The 10,000-nt window shown below is 39.5% G+C and overlaps 1 protein-coding gene across 6 annotated transcripts in view; it reads left to right on the forward strand.

Annotated features, from left to right (window-relative positions):
* Positions 1–10,000, forward strand: part of LOC136834810 (hematopoietic prostaglandin D synthase-like) — a 22,985-nt gene that overhangs the window by 5,221 nt on the left and 7,764 nt on the right. Inside the window, exons 1-2 of one of the 6 annotated variants that reach the window (XM_067097551.1) lie at positions 2,142–2,476; positions 9,942–10,000. The exon at positions 9,942–10,000 is cut by the window's right edge and continues 94 nt beyond it. The exons of 1 other annotated variant lie outside the window; for it this stretch is intronic. Coding sequence is in view for 3 of the 5 variants with exons in the window: in XM_067097546.1 (XP_066953647.1) it covers positions 2,443–2,476 (34 nt within the window). In the remaining 2 variants the exon portion in view is untranslated. Of the gene's footprint in view, positions 1–2,141; positions 2,477–9,941 lie in introns of those variants that run through there. 4 more of the 6 variants (XM_067097548.1, XM_067097547.1, XM_067097549.1 and 1 more) reach the window with 4 other exon arrangements.

A 10,000-nucleotide genomic window follows, 5' to 3' on the forward strand; every position in this document is an offset into this window, starting at 1 on the left:
CCTAACAATTATTTCATAGTGCAACTGCGAGGTTTTCCTCCTGTTACACCTTTCAAACCTACCAGCCAATGAAGAATTGGAGGAATTTATTTCTGGTGATAGAAATTCATCTCTCAGTATAATGTGGTTCGGATTCCACAGTAAGCTGTAGGTCCCGTTGCTAGGTAACCAGTTGGTTCTTAGCCACGTAAAATAAGTCTAATCCTTCGGGCCAGCCCTAGGAGAGCTGTTAATCAGTTCAGTGGTCTGGTTAAACTAAGGTATACATAACTTTTTTTTTTAACCTGTTCTCAATTTCCTTTCCAATGCTGAATGACCTCATAAGGTCCCAGTGTTTGGTCTTTGGCCTAAACTCTAAATTCCATTCCTATATTCCGTTGCTTAGTCAACTGTAGTGGTTTGTAGCAAAGGCTGGAGATGTGTGGGGCTAGCAACCTCATCCCAGAAAATCTTACTGTACACTTACAGTCCTAAATTAAAATAATACAAGACGGGTGGAGACGATGCCTTTATTCTACACACTTATATAAGGGCTGGGCCCCGGGCTGAATGACGGCAAGTTGAAACGTATGGTTTATTACCAGTAGACTATCATTGTTACATGACATATATACATATATATAGATATGTATATACACATATTATTATGTAAATATATATACAGTATAAATATATATATACTGTATATATATATACATGTATATACGTATGTAAATATATATACATATATATAATATATATGTACTGTATATATATTTACATAATATGTGTATATATATATATACACTGTATATATAGATATATATATAGATATATATATATTCTATATATAGCATATATGTGTGTGTATGGTTTACAGAGCCACGCACAATCCTTTCACCATAATAAATTCCTTATCGTAATGTACGTTAGACTCTTGAGATCCGACATTATCTATGGTGTTGACAGATCTCATAACAAGTGACGCCACGGCCTAAATTCTGTTGGCATCATATCACCATTTCCTTCCTCTCACACAAAATATATTAAAAACGTTTGTCTTCAACAAGAGGGAGTACTGTGGATGTGTCATTTTATAATGACACATTATATATATATATATATATATATATATATATATATATATATATATACTGCATGTGTATGTATAGATGTATATATAAAATGTAGATATATATGTATTTGTATATATGTATATACATGTATATGTATATATTATATATACATATATAACACACACACACACACACACACACACACATATATATATATATATATATATATATATATATATATATATATATATATATATATATGACTACGAAGAAAATTAAGTAAATAATTTCGAGATCTGTCCTTTATTCTAACGGTTTTCTCAAACACAACATAAAACAAAAACAATATCACAAAGAAGACACGATTACAACAAAAAAACAACAGAACAAAAGAGTTTATAACCTTTTTCATAAAAAAAACGAGCATAGGCCTAAGATCAGACCTTAGATAAGAAAGAGGTCTTCGGGAATAACCCAGGTACTGGATAAGCCAAGGAGTGGCGAGAGACATTGATAAGAATTACTTATAACGTTCTTTTGTTTCTCTTTCAAATCTCCTACGATCGTCTTGTGCAGAATATGATCATTTGTCATATAAGCCTAGGCCTATGCTGACTATTTTCCAAACTGACCGTAGATGCCACGTTATTACTCCTTGTTAGTATACTGTTATAGGCCTAATCACTTCTGTGTGATTTTTTTTCACCAGCGTGACTAGAAAGAGCATTATTCTTTTGGCCAGTTTTTATAAGTATATATACTCGTGCATATCTATGTATATATATGTATATATAAATGTATATATAAATACACAATGTAAAGGCAGGAAGTTACACGTAAAGTATACTCACTGGCGCTGCGATTGTATCTGTTTCGAAACAGGCCAAACCCCGCCGACTACCGTCATGCCTCACGAAAGTGGCTGATCCCATCATGGTGGACGGTGGACCGTCACGACATTGCGTTACAAAAGGAAAATTCTGCGGAATAAAAAGAAAAAAGAAAGAACGAATCGATACACTGACTGCGCTGAGAGGGATAAAGATTTTATTTTTCAACTTTTCCTGGCGCCTGAACGATTCCACTGACTTGCGGAGCAGACTAGACCAGAGAAGCCACGATTGCTCCTTCATAATCCACCCAGTGCAGTGTATTGATGTGGAAGAGTCCTCTCCTGTGTTTGGGAGTGTATCGAGGCCCCTCGTACAACCGCCTTGGCACTAATTTGCCTGGGAGGTCGACGAATTTCGGTGCTGGTGGTGGGCCCTTGTGTGTGTGTGTGTCCCCCTGCCTGGCAATTCCTTTTACTGCTAGCCCAGGGGATGGTTATACTCCTGTACTGAAGGAGGACTTTTCGTGGAGAAAGAGAGAGAGACTGCGTTATGTGATGGCTCACACAGACGAATTAAGTACTATTACAGGTAAGTGGCTTAATAGACAAACTTAGTGGTCACAGGTGTGGGGCTTAAAATGGCAGTGCACCAAGATGCATTGCTCACCTTTTTCCCAGAAGTGAACCAAAGCGTGCCTACCATGAGTATGTTTACCTGAAGTAAATCCGGGTTGTATTATCTTCTGGATGACGACGCACTTTAATTTTCAACTCAAGACAATGACCGTTAGTTAAACCGGGGCGTGGAATAGCGTGGCAGCAGCTGTTTGTTCAGAAGGTGGACTCCCAACGGGAGTTTTCCGCTGGGAGGTCGGTGTAAACAGCAAATAATTAAGACGGCAATCAATAGGGTGCATACACGCTTCCAGGCATGGCCCAGTGGGATCTGGTTCAACCCGGATCTTTCTGTCATGATCGACTTCGTCCATGGATTTCCGCTTAAAACTTTCCACGGATTTTCGTGCCGATACTTCAAAAGGATTTTTTTAGGCTTATGCCAATATACCGTGGATAAATACGCAAGTGACAGGGAATGTTTATGACCCGTAGGTAACACTTTCATTGAATAAGCAAATCTGTTAGTTGGTTTTACTTTAATTAAGATCAGACGTAAATCAAAATCGACCCAAGTTCTAAGTTTTGGTTCAATCGAAAATCCCACAAAATCTCGAATATTTTTTTTTTTTTATCCTAGAACGCCTTTTCACTAAAATATTCTACAAAGACTTTTCTTTTCCAGGTATAAGTATCTTATGTAACTCTCCTGAAATGCGGACAAAATAAAAATAAAAAAGAACTCAAGTTTAAATGAAGTCCCATTGAGACCGTGCAAGACCATTTGAGTAAGGTTTCTGAGAACTGTAAGCATTTGAAACTTGATCATGGCAACTGAAAAACCAATTGATTTTTCCTCCTTACCTTCGCCATAGAATTGGATGTGAAGGCCGTTAGGATTGCAGGTAATATATTATAATGAAAATTCAGCTACAAACAGTAATCTTATGATGCCCCGTCACACATATATGTAGGCCTATATATGTGCGTAAACACATATACTATATATATATATATATATATATATATATATATATATATATATATATATATATATATATAGATAGATAGATATATATATATATATATATATATATATATATATATATATATATATATATATATATATATATATAACATCTCTCTCTCTCTCTCTCTCTCTCTCTCTCGACTACAAGGAATGGCTCATTCACAGCGTATTAAAACCAGGACCCCCTCCGCTTACCCCCACACACCCCACTTAGGCGTATTGCTCCATTGACCTCTATCTTGCACGTACTCTCATATTTCCTGGATACCACCATAGTGGATATGACCAGACCATTTCATCACATTTGGGTCAGTTCCTTCACCTGAAGTAACCTTTTCACCATTTGTACCCCTCTCGAGGTTTGTCGCCTTTTTAGTCATTCTTTGGGCTCATCTGTTATCCAGAAAGTTCATCTCGACAGCGTAAAACTTTCTAGTTTCACTCGCATTCAGTATTTAAACTACGCTTCCATAAGGGAGAGTTGGCTCAACAGTTACTTCATACATTCCTACCTTTGGTTTCCATAGACACTAAAAGACTTTGCTCAGCTACCTTCTTTGCCTCACCTGTTTTGTGACTCACTTCTGCACCTTAAACAATGTCATTGTCATTCATTGTATTGACTTCCAAATGCATATGCAAATCAACCAGTTCCATTCTTCTACTGTCCGTCCTACCATTCATTGCTCCATCTTGGTTTCCATTTCCACTTATACCCTTACTCTGGCTCATGTTTATTCTTAACTTTCTCCTCTCGCAGACTTTCACGCTATTTTACTAGTTCTGTTTTACTAGTTTTTAAGTTTTCTGCAAAAGAAAACTATTGTGCCGGCTTTGTCTGTCCGTCCGCACCTACTTCTATCCGCACTTTTTTCTGTCCTCATTTTTACTGTCCGCCCCCAGATCTTAAAGCTACTGAGGCTAGATGGCTGCAAATTGGCAAGTTGATCATCCACCCTCCAATCATCAAGCATACCAAATTACAGCCCTCTAACCACAGTCGTTTTTATTTTATTTAAGGTTAAAGTTAGCCATGATCGTGCTTCTGGCAACGATATAGGTTAGGCCACCACCGGATCGTGGTTAAAGTTTCTGTACAGTTTGCAAGAATAAGTACCTACATCTACTGCTCTTTCAGTGACTTCTTCCATCACTCATCCAAAAAGATATTAAACAAACATCGAGACAACCCGAACTTGTCTCGGACCTACTTTCATGCAAAACTCGTTACTCTCCCGCCTACATACCCTGTAACATACGCTTCACTTACATCACAGAAAATTTTATTGGGCTTCTGCAGTTTATCTTCTATGCTGAAAGTCGTCAAATTCGCCTTTTTACTGATTCTGTCACAAGGTCTCTATAAGTCCATGTGTCCCACCCAGATTTTATCTTGACTTTCAAACTTCTCATATCAATGGCTCTTAATACAAACAAAAAATGTGTGAAGAAAAACTTCGGCGCAGTCGACTTTTATGTACATCGTATAACCAGGGCTACCGAAAATAGATCTATCTTTCGGTGGTCTCGTTATAATGCTGTATGAGCCGCGGCCCACTATCTTTAACCATGGGCCGGTGGTGGCCTGGCCTATAACGTTGCCAGAATGACGATTATGGCTAACTTTAACCTTAAATAAAATAAAAACTACTGAGGCTAGAGGGCTGCACTTTTGTATGTTTGATGATTGGAGGGTGGATGATCAACATACCAATTTGCAGCCCTCTAGCCTCAGTAGTTCTCAAGATAGGAGGGCGGACGGACAAACAAAATAGCACAAAATTAAACTAAAACGCGCAGACTTAGCAACAGTACAAATAATTAGAGAGACAGAAAAATAGAGAGAGAGAGAGATTTTCAGGAAATGCATAGAAGATAAGAGATGGAGAGAGAGTGTAAACACCACTGTGATGTCCTCGGGAGACGCAGAGCGAAGCAAACACATAAAACTGATAACAGCAAATGTCACGGCATGAATGTTTTTCTTCTGTGAATAGTTATGTTAATTTTGGTGTAACCATGGTGACCAAGATTTTTTGTCTCTGTAAATCTGTGGCAACATTCCTATAAAACTGGTTTCTGAAGAGAGAAATCTGTATCCTATATAAAACCATAACTTCAGTGCGTATGTAATAGATGACACGAAATAATAAATCTATTTTTGCTGTATTGGTGCAATGTAGGCGTTACTTAGGGTTCTTTGCAGCGTCCCTTCGGCCCCTAGCTGCAACCCCTTTCATTCAATTTACTGTGCCTCTGTTCATATTCTCTTTCTTCCATCTTACCTTCCACCTTCTCCTACAACTGTTTCAGAGTGCAACTGCGAGGCTCTCCTCCTGTTACCCCTTTCAAACCTTTTTGCTCTCAATTATCCTTTCAGCGCTGAATAACCTCCTCATAGGTCCCAGCACTTGGCCATTGGCCTAGATTTTATATTCCATTCCATTATACAAACCTAGGGGCTTTTGGAAATGACAGGTGTCAAGGACGGGGCTTTTGGAAATGACAGGTGTCAAGGACGGGGCTTTTGGAAATGACAGGTGTCAAGGACGGGGCTTTTGGAAATGACAGGTGTCAAGGAGGGGCTTTTGAAAATGACAGGTGTCAGGACGGGCTTTGGAAATGACAGGTGTCAAGGACGGGGCTTTTGAAATGACAGGTGTCAAGGACGGGGCTTTTGGAAATGACAGGTGTCAAGGACGGGGCTTTTGGAAATGACAGGTGTCAAGGACGGGGCTTTTGGAAATGACAGGTGTCAAGGACGGGGCTTTTGGAAATGACAGGTGTCAAGGACGGGGCTTTTGGAAATGACAGGTGTCAAGGACGGGGCTTTTGGAAATGACAGGTGTCAAGGACGGGGCTTTTGGAAATGACAGGTGTCAAGGACGGGGCTTTTGGAAATGACAGGTGTCAAGGACGGGGCTTTTGAAAATGACAGGTATCAAGGACGGGGCTTTTGGAAATGACAGGTGTCAAGGACGGGGCTTTTGAAAATGACAGGTGTCAAGGACGGGGCTTTTGGAAATGACAGGTGTCAAGGACGGGGCTTTTGGAAATGACAGGTGTCAAGGACGGGGCTTTTGGAAATGACAGGTGTCAAGGACGGGGCTTTTGGAAATGACAGGAATCAAGGACGGGCTTTTGGAAATGACAGGTGTCAAGGACGGGGCTTTTGGAAATGACAGGTGTCAAGGACGGGGCTTTTGAAATGACAGGTGTCAGGACGGGGCTTTTGGAAATGACAGGTGTCAAGGACGGGGCTTTTGGAAATGACAGGTGTCAAGGACGGGGCTTTTGGAAATGACAGGTGTCAAGGACGGGGCTTTTGGAAATGACAGGTGTCAAGGACGGGGCTTTTGAAAATGACAGGTATCAAGGACGGGCCTTTTGGAAATGACAGGTGTCAAGGACGGGGCTTTTGGAAATGACAGGTGTCAAGGACGGGGCTTTTGGAAATGACAGGTGTCAAGGACGGGGCTTTTGGAAATGACAGGTGTCAAGGACGGGGCTTTTGGAAATGACAGGTATCAAGGACGGGGCTTTTGGAAATGACAGGTGTCAAGAACGGGGCTTTTGGAAATGACCAGTGTCAAGGACGGGGCTTTTGGAAATGACAGGTATCAAGGACGGGGCTTTTGGAAATGACAGGTATCAAGGACGGGGCTTTTGGAAATGACAGGTATCAAGGACGGGGCTTTTGGAAATGACAGGTATCAAGGACGGGGCTTTGGAAATGACAGGTATCAAGGACGGGGCTTTTGGAAATGACAGGTGTCAAGAACGGGGCTTTTGAAATGACCAGTGTCAAGGACGGGGCTTTTGAAATGACAGGTATCAAGGACGGGGCTTTTGAAATGACAGGTGTCAAGAACGGGGCTTTTGGAAATGACCAGTGTCAAGGACGGGGCTTTTGGAAATGACCAGTGTCAAGGACGGGGCTTTTGGAAATGACCAGTGTCAAGGACGGGGCTTTTGGAAATGACCAGTGTCAAGGACGGGGCTTTTGGAAATGACAGGTGTCAAGGACGGGGGTTTTAGAAATGACAGATGTCAAGGACGGGGCTTTTGGAAATGACAGGTGTCAAAGACGGGGCTTTTGAAAATGACAGGCATCAAGGACGGGGCTTTTGGAAATTACAGGCGTCAAGGACGGGGCTTTTGGAAATGACAGGTGTCAAGGACGGGGCTTTTGGAAATGACAGGTGTAAAGGACGGGCTTTTGGAAATGACAGGTGTCAAGGACGGGTGTATTTCTGTATGAAGACATGAGTAGACGAACCCGTCTCGTACCTGTATTGATCCCCGGCGTCTGAACTCCGCACACCTGGCTTCCTTGGACTCTCTCACCTCAGGTGAACACGAATAACTCATTAAGGATAATTGCACGAAATCCTTATTGACATCCGCAAGAAAAGTTAATGGTCAGTTGCAATTTACACACGACGTCTCGCGTTCGATTCCCAGGCGAGACAGAATGTTTAAGACTTTATCAATTGAATTTCTTTGTGGTCCTTCTTGACAAGAGCGGTGAACTGTGTACCTGGTTGTTGGTCGATTGTTGTTTGATTCGTTTCTAGGGTGACTGTAGGTGTAAGGCCAACAACCACATTCCAAAAATGATTTACCGATAATTTGTAAGGGCGACAAATTCTGGAACCATCCACTGGTATGAACTAATATATATATATATATATATATATATATATATATATATATATATATATATATATATATATATATATATATATGAATTTTCACTCTAGGATGGCTCCAGAATTTGCCACCCTAAAATTCTCAGTAAATCACTTTTAAGATGAAGGTGATATATATATATATATATATATATATATATATATATATATATATATACCATGTGTGTTTTTGTGTGTGTGTTCTAGCGCGTGTGGGCGCGTTTGTAGGCAGTGGGTATCTACTTTTTATGAATCTATGCTTACGCAGAATCTCATTTATATGCAAGGCTCTCTAGTACAGCGTACATCTGTGTTGTTGCCAGGTCCCAAAACAAGTGACATCATACCCTAAAGGCCGCTGGCATGACCTCACTTCTCCTCTTCTGTTTTCTTTTGTGACATTAAGTCGTTTTCCTTAACAGCGGGTGGAACTGGAGAGTAAACAACGAAAAGGTCACTGCCCCATCCATACTTTAATATCTGAATTGTGGATGAAACTCCTGAGCAGTAAGCTTCCACGACCTCGGATATTTTATTCATTGATTTGTGGTTACTAAAACTGGCGTCGCAACGTTTAGGTTATTGCAAGCGAAATAAAATTAAATAAGTAGCTAGAAAGAATGATTTAAGAGGAGTTTTGTATAAGAACTATGTATCTCAGATATTTACGTAGAGGGCTCATCAGCTGTGCGTTGAAACCTTAACATATATTGCATCAAAAGAACCAAAATCTCTCTGCTTTCCCTTCGAAGTAAGGAATTGCTCTCTCTCTCTCTCTCTCTCTCTCTCTCTCTCTCTCTCTCTCTCTCTCTCTCTCTCTCTCTCTGTACAGTATATATGTATATATATATATATATATATATATATATATATATATATATATATATATATATATATATATGTGTGTGTGTGTGTGTGTGTATATGCATATATATACATGCTATGAATAATATATATATATATATATATATATATATATATATATATATATATGTACACATACATATGATATACATAAATAATAATAACAGTGATAATACAAAAATACTTTACTTCTAGGCGTCATATCAACCTCACTGAATGCGAGAGAAAATTGCTCATTACACGGCTATATATTATTTCGTGTCAATTCCACGAATCCCGATAACGTCGGGAACTAATGACGCACGAACGAGCAAAACTTGAGACTTCATTAATTGGAGGCTCATTACGAATTCGTCCGGCTCTGCAGAGCAGCCGATTAAAGCTAAGAAAATAAAAAAAGGGTTGAAAATAGCAGAATTATGAAAGATAAAAATGGCGAGACACGTACGTGATGTTACCAAGTACTCCAAACATGCTTGATCTTCTTTAAAATTTCTCTAGAACTGTGGGTGTGAAGTTGCTCTGGTATTCATGTAAGAGATGTGTAAAAAAAACTCTCTCTCTCTCTCTCTCTCTCTCTCTCTCTCTCTCTCTCTCTCTCTCTCTCTGGTGAGAACTATGTGGGTTATATAGCTTAGCGGTGTTGAGAGAATCATGACATGATAATATATTCTTATTTTATTTTATGGTAGCCTACTTTTAGTAGGCAACTTCTTGCAAATAAAAATTATATAAAAAGCTAGAGTTAATCTCATGATTATAAATCCTTTGTATTAACTAAATTTAACAAAAAGCAAGTGAAACAAAAAAAATGTTCTTTATATAATTTCAGCCTCTGTTCCTTTTATTCGTAGCCACGACCTCTGAAACACTTGTAAGTCGCCAGACGCCGCCGGACAATGGAGAAAGGTAT

The sequence above is a fragment of the Macrobrachium rosenbergii genome, chromosome 54, assembly GCF_040412425.1.
Source record: "Macrobrachium rosenbergii isolate ZJJX-2024 chromosome 54, ASM4041242v1, whole genome shotgun sequence".
Lineage (NCBI taxonomy): Eukaryota > Metazoa > Arthropoda > Malacostraca > Decapoda > Palaemonidae > Macrobrachium > Macrobrachium rosenbergii.